The sequence below is a fragment of the Octopus sinensis genome, linkage group LG14 (genome assembly GCF_006345805.1).
Source record: "Octopus sinensis linkage group LG14, ASM634580v1, whole genome shotgun sequence".
NCBI classification, from domain to species: domain Eukaryota; kingdom Metazoa; phylum Mollusca; class Cephalopoda; order Octopoda; family Octopodidae; genus Octopus; species Octopus sinensis.
The window spans coordinates 4031643-4048504 of NC_043010.1; the positions used below are offsets into that span (position 1 = coordinate 4031643).

General features: G+C 33.1%; 1 protein-coding gene and 1 long non-coding RNA gene across 5 annotated transcripts in view; one reads left to right on the forward strand and one right to left on the reverse strand.

Annotated features, from left to right (window-relative positions):
* LOC115218953 (putative protocadherin beta-18) overlaps positions 1-16862 on the reverse strand; it is a 106104-nt gene that overhangs the window by 28861 nt on the left and 60381 nt on the right. For 3 of the 4 annotated variants that reach the window (XR_005001986.1, XM_029788974.2, XM_036509249.1), the window contains exons 2-4: positions 7357-7594; positions 1873-4332; positions 666-816 (exon numbers count right to left, since the gene is read on the reverse strand). Coding sequence is in view for 2 of the 4 variants with exons in the window: in XM_029788974.2 (XP_029644834.1) it covers positions 666-816; positions 1873-4251 (2530 nt within the window). In the remaining 2 variants the exon portion in view is untranslated. Of the gene's footprint in view, positions 1-665; positions 824-1872; positions 4333-7356; positions 7595-16862 lie in introns of all 4 variants that reach the window. The other variant, XR_005001987.1, reaches the window with a different exon arrangement.
* LOC118766067 overlaps positions 1-16862 on the forward strand; it is a 212344-nt gene that overhangs the window by 14471 nt on the left and 181011 nt on the right. The window lies entirely within an intron of this gene.

Here is a 16862-nt window from a genome sequence, read left to right on the forward strand (position 1 = left end):
ACATATTTATATATGCATTTACGATGGGCTTGTTTTAGTTTTCCTCTACTGAATTCCCTGACAAGACTTTAGTTGGACTAGGGCTGTAGCAGAAGGTACTCGTTCAAGGTATTGTGCAGTGGGGTTGAACCCAAAAGCACATGGTTGGGAAGTAAGCTTCTTGCCCACAAAGCCATCTACTTGGTATATCATTTCAGGAGCACACTCATATTAAAATATCTACATGAAGTTGCATTCTGGAAATCATGTAAGAATGAAGCAAGCCTCATTTTGCTATGGGCATCCTACAGTAGTTTGTACTGTGAATGTAGGGTACATGAAAGAATTAATTGATAAATGAATAAATAAAATAATTCATCACTAAATCACTTTCAGTTCTCTATGTTGTGTTTAATCTCCTTTAGATTTCGAATGCCTTTTCATTAGCTTGTAACATTTTAACCTAATTACTGAGTTTAATCTTTCATTGTTTCAAGTTTGATTTTTGCAAAAACTGCATGTCACTGATATTTAGTTCGCAGCAATAGTAACCTTGAATAGTTTCTTCGGAAACTATCTGAATATCAGTAAAATTTTGTTTTGTTAAATAAAATATTGTTGAGAATGTTTAACAAAGGATATCATAAATTTATTCAGTGTTTTTATATATATTAGGTTATATGTACCTGGGAGGGTTTCATAATGAGCTGTGCTTCTTTCACTCCAACCATGTCCGCTATCTGCACTTGAGGATAAAGTTGACATTTCGTTGATGTGATCAGCAATAACAAGCATTCGCTCAGTTTCTTTATAAACACCAGATGTCATGGTTATCTCCTAAAGGCTCAAGAGGAAACAGTCAAAGATAGAAATAAGGCAAATTCATGACATCTTTGTTAACTTAAACCTACAATCTATGAATTTAAATTTATAATGGAATTTGGGGAGTAAATTTTCTCACTATTCTGTGTGGTTTATTTCATTTATCTAATTACTTGTGTATTGATTTTTTTCTCATTTCTAATACATTCCATTTTATAAAGTCATTGTATATGTTTGAAAATACTCTTTCATAATGCTTGTGGTAAAGTAAGGGTTTTTAAAGCTACCTGATTAAATAAGGTTCCTGGAGAAACTGTCATTGAACATCTCAATATTAATATTTGTTGAGAAGGTGGTGGTGAGTCAGCAGAATTGTTATCATGTCGAGCAAAATGCTTAAGAGCATCATTATGTTTAGAGTTCAAATTCTGCTGAAGTCAACTTTGCCTTTCGCCCCCTTTCAGGGTCGAGAAAACAAGTACCAGTAGAGCAACAGGGTTGATGTAATTGACTTACCCCATTCCCTCAAAACTGTTGGCCTTGTGCCAAAATTTGAAACCAATATTTGTTGAGAAGTATAAGAAAATAAATTTCCTATGGGATAGTGAATATATTACAAATAAACTTCAAAGTAAATAAGATGTCTGTTTACTACATTTAAATTTATTAGTAGAAACAATTACCGAAAATTATCACACAAATAAGAGAGCATAGACAGAATACAACAGATAAACTAGTATCTTTTAAATGCAGTTTTAAGACGAATTTTTCTGTTATACATTAATTAATGAATTAATGCTGATACTGATGTTCATTAATACAAACATTATAAAACTTTCACCTACTCAATATCAATTCAGTATTCATTAAGTCTCAATATTCAATAAGACACCTTATGTTCATATATATATATATATATATATATATATATATATATATATATATAACTGAGAATAATTTTTTTTATCTTCATGATTATTTTCTGAAGACATTTTAAAGAGACCCATATAACACATGTGTACACACACATATGCAAACGAGAAAAAAATGGATTAAGACAAAAAAACTTACCTGATGTAGACTTTGAGCCATATTATATGACTGTTTTATAGAAGAAGGTACTTTAAGACTTTGGACTGACTTGTATTCGGATTGTGGTTGAGATTTCTGTAATGTTGTTTGAGAATGTCTATGGCCACCATGGTCTGTAACCATTGCTACAGGAACATCATACGGATTTCTTTCGTCAAAATATTTGTTTGGGTCATTTATAGCTTCATTGCATCTGATGTTCCTTTGGTTGTTTTTATGAATCATACATACTGCCATAGAAATCACAATTGCAACTGATATAATCACAGCTGCTACAACAATGATAACTACTAGATTGATATGTATCTTGTGGTCAGACTTTTTATCAACAGATGTAAACATTTTGGCTGTGTTGTTGCTAACAGTCAATATCAAAGACAGTGTTGTTGTGGCAGATAGAATCGGACTACCACTGTCCTTTACGCTAAGCTTCAAGTTGTATGATCCAGCATCGTTTTGGTAAACCATGCGAGAGAACGACAATACTCCTGTGTAATGATTTACTGTGAATAATTCTTTGTTATTGCCACCAATTATTTCATATCTAAGGAAAGCATTGACATGACTGTCTCTGTCAGAAGCTCTCAATACTGTCACCTCGTTGTTACTTTGAGGTTGGTAGTGAACATCCAAGCTGAAAGGGTCAACACTTGGAAAGGTAAAATAGGGAGCATTGTCATTTTTATCCATTACCTCCACTATGACATTTGCTGTATTGTTGAGAGATGGTATTCCATTGTCTTTTATTAAAACTTGAAATTTATAAATATCCATTTTTTCATGATCAAGTGGCTCTGAAGTTGAAATAAATCCAAAATTCGAAATAACAAAAGGAAGATCATGAATTCCTTTACTTAAGAGAAAATATGAAAGTTGACCTCCAGCTCCTAAGTCTGGGTCTGAGGCATTAATAAAACCAACTGGAAAATTTGATTTCTCGTTTTCGTATGTGAGAAATTTGAATGTATCTTTTGTGAATTGTGGCTGTACATCATTGACATCAGTCACTTGAATATTGAACTTTCTTTCAGTTCTGAGAGGTGGCGATCCTTTGTCCTGACAACTAATCATAAAATCAATATAGCTCTCTGATTCCCTGTCTACAGGGTTTTTTAAAACAACTTTGTATTTTTTTCTTCCAAGCTTTTGAAGCTGTAGTTTATCATGGTTGAGATCACATACCACTTCTCCATTTTGATTGACATCATTGTCACTTACTTTCACATAAGCAATAAAACTATTGGTTTTGACACCTTCAGAAATTGTTGTTATATTGCCTATTGGCTCAGAGACAAACTTGACATCAAGACTTGGAGCATTATTTTGTCTGTTTATTATGTTCACAAGAACCATTGCAGTAGAGCTCAAGGGTATACTTCCTTTATCAATGGCTTCAATAAATAATTTGTATGTTTTTCTCTTTGTGAATGGAAAATTTCTAGCTAAGAAAATCTTGCCTGATGTTTCATTTAAGTAAAATAATGTTTTTGCAAAATCGGAAGTTTTTGAACTGAAATAGTATGAAACTTTTCCATTTTCACCCGAATCTAAATCTGTAGCATATACTGTAACAATTGGTGTGTATATGTCTTGTCTGTTGTTAATGGAGACATTATAAACGTTTTTGGAGAAAACTGGTTGATTGTCATTCTCATCAGTGACAGATACATGAATGGTTAAAATACCCTGGTGTGATGGAGTACCATCATCTTTAGCAATCACTTGAAGTGTATAAGTTTCCTTTACTTCTCTGTTTAATCTTTCCTCAAGAATTATTCCAAGTTTGTTACTTCCATCAATTTTTTTAACAACTGACAACAAAAACGGGTCATTGACATGTTTTTCCAATCGATATGTAATTTGAGAATTTAGAAAACCAACATCTTTATCTGTAGCACTTGGAATTGGTTTTGAGCCACCAACTCCATCGCCCTCAGAGAATTGGACATGGATATCTTTTATGGGAAATTCTGGCTGGTGATCATTAACATCATCAATAATAACTTTTACTTCAATGACCTTCACAAAAGATTCTTTATGCCGAACAGCTACTTCCACTATTTTGAAACATTCTGTGTTGTATTTACAAAGTGACTCAGCGTCAAGCATTTGGGAGGTATACATCATTCCATTTTTGCCAACCTTAAACATTGGAGCATTTCCACTGAGACTCTCATGGAGTCTGCTGAATGTAATCCTATTTAAGTCTTCAGCATGAAAGCTGTTGTAGAGATGTGCATCAGAAGCTATGTTTCCTACCAGAGTATCAGGATTCTGACCCTCTTTCACGTGGTAGGTGATGTCTACACACACACATACGTGAAATAGTGCAGCTAAAGCACCCAATATTTTAAACATTTTAAAAAAAATTTCGGATAAGGAGCGAAGAGCAACTTTAAATTAAGTTTATGATAATCTGTTTTATTATTAACTGTATACCTGAAATAAAGAAAGGCAGAAAAGTAGCCTTTGTATAATGTACGTGGTCAAATATGCATTGTTCCAAAATCAATTTCCAAAAGTTACAGCAATCTCAGAAATCTGTAAATTAGTTTCATATTCTATATATCTCAATCACTGATTATCTTTCATGTTAACTTCACATCTTCTAAATGTCATCTTAACGCTTTAGCATTCAGATTACTCTGTCAAATGTATTTCTTACATATTCACATTGTTTTGAATTAATCATGCACTACCTTTAAGCTTTGAGATTTTGATGAAGTGATTGTTTATTTTTAGAGTAGGGTAGGCATAGTGTAAGGTAGCTGTTGTAGGGTAGGCATTGAAAACTTGATCTATCTGATTTGAACATAAAATAAGTTGAATATTTGGGCTGGAAGTGTTTGGTTTAAATGCTGAAGTGTTAACTGCATTTCTTCAGAGCCAGAAAATAACTCAGCTTTGATCCTTTATAATTCCTAAGTACCATATACATAGAGTACAACTCACATATGAGGTATAAACTTCTTTGACACTCACAAAATTTGACACAGCACCCTCTAAAATCTATCTGGCTAATTAGTAATGATTACACTCACTAACATTTTACAATTACTAGTTAGCAAGCACTCTGTCCCTGCCATCACTCTAATAATAGCATTTGATCTTCTGAACTTCTTCTAAGACCTCTTCCACTTTAGCCAAAGCTCACCTAAATCACCTACAACCCATCCAATTGTCATCCCTACAATATCTCAGTTGCTCAACCCCACACTAAATAATATGCACAATTCTTCCAGCCTAGAACCACACCTTCCTAGAAACCTTTCCTTGCCCATGGATTCCCTTCAAACATGGTCTAAGTAAAGTTCAAGTTGAACAATAACTGCATCAACCAACCCCAGCAACCTGAGAACACAGATAATATTATGGTTGTTGTCCCATGTATTCTGGCTAAATAAAAAGCAAACAAAAAAAAACTGAATCAATATTTAAAAAATAAAATTAACTGTGAATTAATTCATATACTGCGTAAGTTTATTAGAATATTAACAATCAGTTAAGATTTTGTATCGAAGCTATATGAGTGAAAAGCTTTCATCAAAAGAACTTGCAATGTTGCTTCATTGTAAACAAAACATATGAGTAAAAACAAAGCAAATATGCAATTATTCTATCATCTATAAAGAACCCCAAATACAAATAATTCTTCCCGTCTCTCTCCCTCCCCCTCCTCTCTCTCTCTCTGTCTCTCTCTCTCTCTCTCTCTCTATATATATATATATCTGTTTTTCTCTGTTTCTCTTTCCCCACTTACTCTTTCTCCCTTTCTGTGATTTAGATAAGATATTAGTGAGTGTAAAAGTATTTACAAGAAGAGAAAAAAAATGAGGAAAAGAAATATAGAGTGGTTAGAATAAGCAAAGACCTGATGCTTAAGTAGAGTGAAGAAGAAAAAGTCTGTGGTGAATTCACTTTGAAAGTATGTATTTGCCAAGATGGTTAATGGATTGCTGCCATAGAAATCCATTGAGTGGCTTTACTGCCAGTAGAAAATGGCAGTAGAAGGCATTATTAGCCACTGAGATATATGAGGAAGTAAGAAGTACATCCTAATCCTTCTGGGTCAAAGATGGCAAGTTTAGCTTGAAAGAAGATAAATATTTTTGTACATTGCTAAAGAAACCTTGCAGGGACAGTAGGTTGCCAAGGAAACATATTAACTTGGTAAGAATACTAGAATGGTCTCAAAACATTCAAGATAAAATTGCTTTTTTTCCCTTATTCTTGTCTTGCAATGTTTTTTTTTTTTTTATATATATACTTTCTTTTTCATTTGTGAATATATGCACAGTTTCCCAGAGGCTTTTTCAGACTTAGTATAATAATAATTTGGCAGGTATTGTTCTTTGCAGTTATTGGTTTCCAACAACTTTATCTGACCTAATTGTTAGAAGTTCTAATCTCTCTTTTTCTGACACTACTTGGCTAAGCTTACAAGAGATTTCATGATAACCAGGTTTTTATCTAACACTATTCTTTATAAAACAAATATGTTGCACAAATATTTTTAGCATGTCTTTCAAGATATTATTGAAGAATTTAATGATAATAATCTCATATTTGTCTCTATGTTATAGAATATTTTATGGCTATTTCATTATACAGAACACCTATTTGTTTGTTTGATTTATTTTATTACAATTTAATCTAAAGGAAAACTAAAATAAAAAAGTAATGCAGTATCTAATTAAAAACGAATAAAAGTAATTATATTTCATTGATTTTTGCATTGACTTGAATGGAAAACAGCTTTTTGAACAGTCAGTCAGAAACAATTCATGTTTTTTTTTCTCTCCCTTTTCTTTTCATTAATATTATTTAAAAATGGTTTAGAACATGTCTGGAACAGCAAATAAATTGTATGTAGTTAATCTTCTCTAGACGTAATGTCCATTTTAGTAAGAGCAAGCAATGAAAACGGAGTAAATAGTTAGAAAACATGTACTGTTGCTGTTCAAGAAAATTTTTTTTAAAAGTGACCATAGAAAAAAAACAACAACAAAAACCAATAAACAACAAAGAAACAAATCAAAACAAAACAAAACATCTAAATAAAATTAAAGGGCCTCAGTCTATTAAGTTAAGAAATCTTTTTTGTAATATGTTATTTTAATGAGTTAAACATGTTACTTTACATTTCACTTTCCTTCAATTTTTATACTAGTTTTAAATGTATCATTACTGAAAGGGAGCCAAATTCTTCTAAAAACTATTTATTTGGAAATGTAAAAGAAAAAGATTAAATAAATAAATACTTGTTACTTTACAGCTCCTTTTAGTATTATTGGTTAGATTTTGGTTAGATTAGTTCATAATTTTATTAAGGATAAACAGTGACTTTATTTTTATATGCTTTATTTACAATAACAATAAAAGAAAAATGTATGATAATTTTTTTTTTTCTAAATTAACAGAAAAATATGATAGATAGAATAAGAAAGTGAATTGTACACTCACCTATGCTGGAAAAAGCTTCTTTAGTTTACTGTTAGCACATGTGTATCCTGCTGTAGAGTTGTTTAGTTACTGCTACTGTTGTGTGCTTGCAGTGTTATGAGGGTTGGTCTGTGTTATGTGAATGTGAAAGAGAGGTCTGCAGTCTGAGCAAGTATGGTGTGTATGTAATATCTGCTGCAGCCAATGATTGGCAGGTTATGGTTCCCATGGAGGGAAACAGAAGCCCTGCTTCAGGTTCCTATAGCAAAATAGATTTAGTGAAGGTTCAGTTATTTAATACACAGTGAATACCTGGTCTGTCTTCCTCTTTTCACTCACTCCCTCTCTCACTCTTTCTAAATCTCTCTTTCTATATTTATCTTACATTTTCTCTCACTCAATTTCTCTTCATCAATATGGATATATCTATAAAAAAAAAATTACAGTATAGTTTCCTAAAAATGTCATGTAAACATTTTTTTTTTTTTAATGAGCAAGTCAAAAATGATCTTTTAAAGTCAGCTTTTCAAAAATATAGAAAAAAGTTGCTTAAAGAAAAGTATAATTTTCTTTCCAGCAAAAGCTGGCATTTCCTTCACTATGTACAACATAGATACTTCTGACATTTCCTTTCTTTTATACATACATACATATATATATGTAGGTTTTTTTTTTTTGGCTTATGAATCGTGTAACTTTTCAATAAGATATTTTAATGTTATTTAACTTCATTTCTCTTTTATTTATATTATCTAATGCTTACTCTTTCTTAATTTGCTAAATACATACATGTGCGCGCATTAGTTTCAAAATTAAATGAATTTTTTTTTTTAATGAGCAAGTCAAAAATGATCTTTTAAAGTCAGCTTTTCAAAAATATAGAAAAAAGTTGCTTAAAGAAAAGTATAATTTTCTTTCCAGCAAAAGCTGGCATTTCCTTCACTATGTACAACATAGATACTTCTGACATTTCCTTTCTTTTATACATACATACATATAAATACATATATATATATATATGTAGGTTTTTTTTTTTTGGCTTATGAATCGTGTAACTTTTCAATAAGATATTTTAATGTTATTTAACTTCATTTCTCTTTTATTTATATTATCTAATGCTTACTCTTTCTTAATTTGCTAAATACATACATGTGCGCGCATTAGTTTCAAAATTAAATGAATTTTTTTTTTTAATATGTAGTTATGACTTCAAAATGATTAAGAAATTATTTCAAGTACATTTTCTTTTAGTGAAAATGTGATGTTACATAAGATATGAAAACCGAAATTCTAAGTTTCTAATAAAATAATTTCACTTTGCTAACTAAATATATTCTTCTTTATTTTCACTTCTGCTTCATATATATATATATATATTATATATATATATATACATACATACATATAAATACATATATATATATATATATATATATATAATATATATATATATGTAAGCACGTATGTGTGTGTGCGCACACACACAAGATGCAGTTGTGTGTATGCTGCAGTACAGGTGTATATATAATTATGTTTATATGTATATATGTAGGTGGCTGTCTGCATGTATATATATATATATATATATATATATATCATCACCATCATCATTATAATAACTACTTTTATGTGTTCTCATGGTCAGAATGGAATTTGTTTGAATGGACTTTCAATGGCCTGTTGGCTACCCCGTCACCTACTGTCACCTGTTTCCAGTTGAGGTTATATTTCCCCATAATCAGATATGTTTTTCATATATGACTGAAAACAAACATCACTTGTATAATAGTGATGCTTATTTACAACCATCACACACATGCACACACACACACACACACACACATACACACACACATGCATGCACACACACATGCATGCACACATACACACATACACACAAATGGAGAAGGAGAGAGATACATGCATATATATATACATATATACACATACATACAATTCCACTTCACATATATATGTATATGTGTTCACAAATGCACAAATATTTATAATATATATGTGTGTATATGCACATACATGTGTGTGTGTAAAAACATATGTATATATATATGTATATATATATGCATTTGTATATGCATACATATATATATATACATATATACACATACATACAATTCCACTTCACATATATATGTATATGTGTTCACAAATGCACAAATATTTATAATATATATGTGTGTATATGCACATACATGTGTGTGTGTAAAAACATATGTATATATATATGTATATATATATGCATTTGTATATGCATACATATATATATATATACACACACAGAGGGTGTGATGTGAAAATTGGTGTCATTTTACTTATTTGATTTTGTTGACTACACAGTATAGTAGGGTCAGTTGGGCACTGTCTGTGAGAAAAACAGCACCATCACGCAATTAACACTGCCAGAAATTTGGAAACAACATGCTATAGTGCTTGGCATTTGCACCAGAAGCTCCAATATGAACAGATGGTGAACACACAGAACAACCGTTGTTTTGCTGTGTATCCAAAACATGTACCGAAAGTGATAAAAATCAAACAGCCTGTCAACATCATGGTGTTAGGAGTGAACACTAGTGATGGCAATGTTATGCTTCTATTCATCTTCCCACATGGCCTCACACTCAACACGGAGGCCTACATCAAGTACCTGGAGGCATTAGTGCTGCTCTGGGTCAAGAGGGTGGCTGCTGGAAGACCCTACGTCTGGCAACAGGATGCTGCCCCATGCCACACAAGCAGGAGAATCCAGTCATCGCTGTCAGACAATTTCTGCAATCACATCACTTTGGCTCCCTAACTACGCAGACTGCAACCCCCTTGATTATTATGTGTAGGGCACAGTTGAGCAAGAGACCAGCAAAACTCCTTGCAACACCGAAGATGAACTGAAGGCAAGTTGTGTGGAGGCCGTGGTTGAACCCAATGGTGATTTTATTGAATAAATTTTGTATTTTCAGGATATTTTTATATTAGTATTGTACATTTTATACAAAATGTTAGTATTTCAAGATATTTTTATGTAATTTTGGTAAATATATCTATTAAAATGAAATATCAGTGTTTTTTTCAAATTTGCATAATTTAGATTACAATATATTCACCGCACCCTGTATAATATGTGTGTGTGTATACGTATATATATGCATACATCTTCATACTCTTACAGACATGTGCTAATACATACGTGTGTGTGTGTGTGTGTGTGTGTGTGTGTGTGTGTGTGTGTGTGTGTATGTGTGTGTTTTGGTTGCATGTGTTAATGAACGTTTTGCCAAATTACACTAAATTACACATCCTGTATGTGAATAAATTCAAAGATTCTGATCTTCCTCCCACCTCCTTACCTTTTAGTATTGATTTTCATATTTATTGCTATGGATAGAGTTGAAGGGAATTACCATTATCAATAGCGAAGAAAATTTACAAAGCTTACATAGGTTGTGAAATCGTTGTGCAAGTCCAATTAATGTTCATATTTTAATTACGAATTATTTTTTAGTTTGCTGTTGATTTATGCTTTATGTAGAGAAAGCTCTTGTGTGTGATTATATTAAAGATGAAAATTTCCTTGAACAGGGTATTTTGAAATAAAATCTTTAATAACATGTTCTTAACTTTAAAGTTCTTGTATCCGAAGTGATATTGGTGATTCAGAAGGGTTGGGGGATATTTTAGAAAAAATATGTTAACAATAATAAAAACATAAAAACATGAAGTTTTTGCAAATGAAAAGTGAATTTTGTACAGTAGGCACAAGGTCTAAAATTTTGGGGGGAGTGGAGAAGTTGATTACATCAATACCAGTAACTGACTGGGACTTAGTTTATTGACCCTGAAAGGATGAAAGGTAAAGTTGACCTCAGCAGAATTTGAACTCAAAATGTAAAGCTCTGGAAGGAATGCTGAGCATTTTATCCAGCATGCTAACAATTCTGCCTACTCAACAGCAAGAAGCACAGAGTTAAACCACGTGATTCTGGATTTAGTCCTGCTGTGTACCACTTTGAAGGTTCTTCCAATCATAGTTTTGGAATGACCAATACTTTGTAAGTGAAATCTGGTTGAGAGAAGCTGTGCTGAAATATATCATTGATAGATGGATATGTGTGTATTTATACACAGATGTAAATGGTAACAAACTGATGAAAAGGAACTCAATATTCAAGAATAGAGTATAAATATTTATTATGCAAATTACAGTCAAGTCTTCACACTGTAACCCTACTAGTCCTGACCCTGTGAAATTCGTTTACTGACAATCTTTCAGTTAGTAAATGATCTAACTGTAAGGTGAGATAAACAAAAATTAAAAAAAAAGATGGTTGGCTGTTTATTTTTGTTTATTTTGGCTTCTGTTTTGATCTCTCACCAATGGGAAGAAGGTCAGTTTACTGTTTCCACTGATAGCAAACCCAGGGTATTTGTGAGAGACCATGATAATAAATTACCTCTCTGTCTATCTGTCTGTCCGTCTCTTTCTCTCTCTGTCTCTCACACACACACACACATATCATACATCCAAAAAATGAGAAGCACACTCTAAAGCACTTGTGCAGTATAAATGACTCCAGTGTAATACCAATGGTCACCCTATGGTTGGCCATAACTTTTAACCTCCTATATATATATATATACATAAATGAGGGTGAAAAATTAGATATTAATTTAATAATACCATCAGTTTAACACCAAGTGGCTTAGCACATAAAAAACCATGGAGACAATACAAATTTATACTTAAATATAAGAGAGTTACCGCTAAGTGGTTAACTCTAGTGCTAAAAATAGCTCCTTTTAGCTATTTTTAGCACTAGAGTTAACCACTTAGCGGTAACTCTCTTATATTTAAGTATAAATTTGTATTGTCTCCATGGTTTTTTATGTGCTAAGCCACTTGGTGTTAAACTGATGGTATTATTAAATTAATATCTAATTTTTAGATAGCTAATAGCTCCTTTTAGCTATTTTTAGCACTAGAGTTAACAACTTAGCGATAACTCTCTTATATTTAAGTATATATATATATTAACGCATATTAAAGAAAAATGTGTATTGATGCACATTAAAGAAAATTTTACACATTGGTGAAAGAACCAGTGAAATGTTCTCTGTAGACAAAAACATTTTGTGGTATTTATTCTGATTTTCATAATGCCTCTGTTTTTATTTGAGAAAATGTACTTAACAGAGGATGACACTCTGACTTTCAAAGCTATTTTGCATATGACTGGTAATTAAAATTGTAATATTCAATGATGCAATTTATATATATTTATACTTGGCACCTTGGGCAAGTGTCTTCTATTATAACTCCAGGTTGACCAATGCCTTGTGAGTGAATTTGGTTGACAGAAACTGAGTGGAAGCTCATCCTGTGTGTGTGTGTGTGTGTGTGTGTGTGTATGTGTGTGTGTGTATGTGTGTGTGTGCATGAATCATAGCATCTGTGTTTGTCTCCCTACCCAAATCTACTTGGTGTGCGTGTATATTTGTGTGTGTGTGTGTGTGTGTGTGTGTGTGTGTGTGTGAGTGATTCCCAACCCAGAATCCATGAAGGTAGTCCTGAGGCCCCTTGAGATGAGTTCAAAACTTTGAATGGCTGCAGTGTAAAATGTATTCATGCTCACTATAAAGCTGATGAAAATATAATTGGAACCTTATGCATGTCACATGTGAAATCAAATTTGACACTCACACCACATAATAGTAGTGGTCTGAATATACAGTGACTGTTTCTCTTTGTCTAATTTCTGAATTTTAACAATCAGTTGTACTTGCAAAGATAATAATGGTATAGCAAGGGTCAAAATTGTTGTTATGAATGCTGTATATTGCAAAAATGGTATATATAATATGGTATATGTCATGCGCATGTTGAATCAGATACTCACCTCTAGTGGTATTAATGTAAAGGACCACATACAAACAAGACACCTAAGACTTTTGACCAGCATTAATTTAAGGATCACTGTTGAACACAGCATATTTGTTGAATATTTTCAAAGAAGACGGAAAGTACTACTTTCATGACAAAAATCAATAGAAAAATAGCAACTGGCTGAGAGAGTAAAAATACTGTGTTTGCATCATATGATGTATCTCTATTAACAGCAAAGTGTAGAGGGAAAAAAAAGAAACAAACAAAAAAGAACACACACACACACACACAACAGCATAGGACCTCATTCTACTTGCTGCCAAGGCAGTTGCCTCTAGAATACATGGCAACAAAGTAGCAAAGAATTATGATATAATTCCATTTTCAAATAAGGTTGTGAAGTGGTGACTTGAAGTCATGTCTGATAACATTAAAAATCAGTTAGTGAAAAGAGTACTTAAAAGTGAACACTGTTCCTTACAATTAGTCAAAAGTATGGATATTTCTAACTCTAACCAATTTGCTAGCATTCATACGGTTTGAATTTAATAGTACAATCTGAAAATTTTCTCTTTCTCTACTCATTTCCAAGACATACAACTGCTGAGTCTATTCTTAATAGTATGGACGATTTTATAATTGAAAATGAAATTGGGCGGTCAAAAGGCGTGGGGGTTGGTACTGGCAGGGGTCCTGTAACATTAGGAAAATACAGAAGATTCAAAGCAAATATTCAAGCTATAAATACCAAACGTTGAATGGAGTCATTGCTCCTTCTATAGGGAAGCATTGCTAGCAAGGAACATGTCAGTAAAGATGAACAGGAGGAGGCCGTAGCTGCAGTTAACTTTATAAATGTTCATCCGTTAAATTCTGGGTTTTCTTTTTTGTTAGGAAATGGACAGTGCTCTTGCATTCACAAGCATGTCAGTTGTCTCATGATAAAATACTTATCTGCATATTCAGGTTGCATGTTGAAATAAGATTATTTTATGTATGAAAAATTATTCCATAGGAGCAAGTAATTCAATAACCATTTGTGGCTAGCTATAGAGGTATATATATATATATATATATGCATATATATATATATATATATATTTATATATATGTTTGACATTTTCACATATTTGAATGACTTCATTTTGAACCTACGTGGGAGGGTTTTTAATGATTTTTGAAGTTGAAGATAAAAATGAAAGCCATTATTGTGAAATTAGACTTGTAATCTGAATGTCTGAAATCTTTTTCAACATTCTGGTACTTTTTTTTACAATAGCTGATGATGGCCTCTCAGAAGAAATAACATTTTCATTCAGCACTTGCCAGAATCTTTTTAAAATTTTGGGTGCCTAAGAGATAATAGAAAAAACGTAGGTAGAAACTCCATAAGATGTACCTGGTGGAAGCTATGGATACATAAGAGGTGCAGCAATATCAAAGGAAGGCTAATTGCAAAGATAGTTTTTGTGTGTGGCAAATGCTCAAGGGCAATAAACACTGAAAATGTGCAGAAAACAGCTTCCGTCACATGCCAAGGGGAAAAACTAGAAGTAGTTGATAGCCTCCATTACCTAGGTGACCAAGTCAGCTGCTAGAATAAGAATAGCCTGCGCAAAGTTCAGAGAGCTCCTACCTCTGTTGGTGACAAAGGACCTCTTGTTCAGAGTAAAAGGTAGACTGTATGACACCTGTGTGTGAACAGCCATGCTACATGGCAGTGAAACATAGGCCATGACTGCTGAGGACATGTTTAAGCTTGCAAGGAATGAAGCTAGTATACTTTGCTGGATGTGTAATGTCAGTGTGCATACTCGACAGAGTTTAAGTGCCTTGAGAGAAAAGTTGGACCTAAGACACATCAGATGTGGTGTGCAAGAGAGATGACTGCACTGGTATGGTCATGTGTTGTGAATGGATGAGGCCAGCTGTGTGAAGAAGTGTCACATCCTAGCAGTAGAGGGAACCGGAGGAAGAGGTAGACCCAGGAAGATATAGGATGAGGTGGTGAAGCACGACATTCAAACATTGGGCCTCAAGGAGGCAAGGACAAGTGACCGAGACCTTTGGAGATAAGAAGATAAGCTGTGCTTGAGAAGACCCAGCAAGCTAAGTGTGACCAAAACCGTGGCCTATGCCAGTGCAGCATAACCAGCCCATTTAAGAGTACCTTTCAGTCATTGGGCAATAAACTGTGCTTGAGAAGACCTTTTGAGTTAAGTGAAATCATTGTTGTGGCCGATGCCAGTACTGCCTGATTAGCATGTAAAAAGCACCATCCAAACATGGTTGATCCCAGTGATGCCTGACTGGACCTGTGCTGGTGGCACATAAAAAGTACCATTTAAGTGTGGTTGTTGCCAGTGCCACCTGACTGGCTCCCATGCACGTAAAAAGCACCCACTATACTCTCGGAGTGGTTGACATTAGGAAGGGCATCCAGCTGTAGAAACTTTGCCAGATCAGATTGGAGCCTGGTGCAGCCTTCTGCCTTACCAGCCCTCAGTCAAACCGTCCAACCCATGCCAGCATGGAAAGTGGACATTAAGCGACAACGATTAAGATGATGATTGTGATGATGATGATGATGTCAAGGGTCTTTTGTTATGAAAAAGTCATTTACATGATGCACTTCAGCTTAATTCATCAGATACAAAGCAAATTTTCATGAGAATGTGCAATAAAGTATTTTAGATAAGTTACTTAAAGCCATGGCTATGGCTATATCAGAGAGGTGGAGCAAAATTGAAGAATCTGGAACATAAACTAGAAAATAGATATGTTTCCTAGATATGTATTATATGATTTGAAATGAATTAATGATATAATTAAGCTGTGCACTGATATGTATTGTATAATTATGCTATTATTGCATGTGTTTGTGACAGGGCATGGCTAGCCATGGTTGTGTAAGTTGTGGACATTCATTGTCATTAGGGTGTGTGAGAGAGAGAGATAATTTGCACAAGACAACTGGCTTATATACTTGTTAGTCATCGCCTTTGGTTAAAACAAAGCACAGTGAATACATATATATATATATATATATATATATATATATATATATATACACTTTATTTAAAGCAGCAGAAAATTCAACAAAACCTGTTACTCTGAGTTTCACGTTCCCGTTCGTCAGACAGTTTTTGCTAGCAAAAACTGTCTGACGAACGGGAACGTGAAACTCAGAGTAACAGGTTTTGTTGAATTTTCTGCTGCTTTAAATAAAGCATATTACTCTACCACTGGTATTTGAGTACTCTTTTTTCCACCTTGTTTCATATTTATGTGTTTACTCCGGTATATATATATATATATATATATATATATATATATATATATATATGTATATATATATAAGTAATAAATATAAGGGTAGCAAAAAATTCTCCGCTACCAGCGGTCTGGTGAGAAAGAAAAGATAGTCAAAGACTATATAATATACATTCAACAATATAAGGAATGGCCATAATAGGACATACGACTCGCTAGAAAGAGCAGCCAAACTCAAACCGCTAAATAGTTGTAATTCTGAAATAGAAAGAGAAATAAAAACGTTTACTCCTTTCATCTCTGGACTATGTATAGTTTCAGCAAACTTTGGTAAACAAATTAATTAAATTAAATTAAA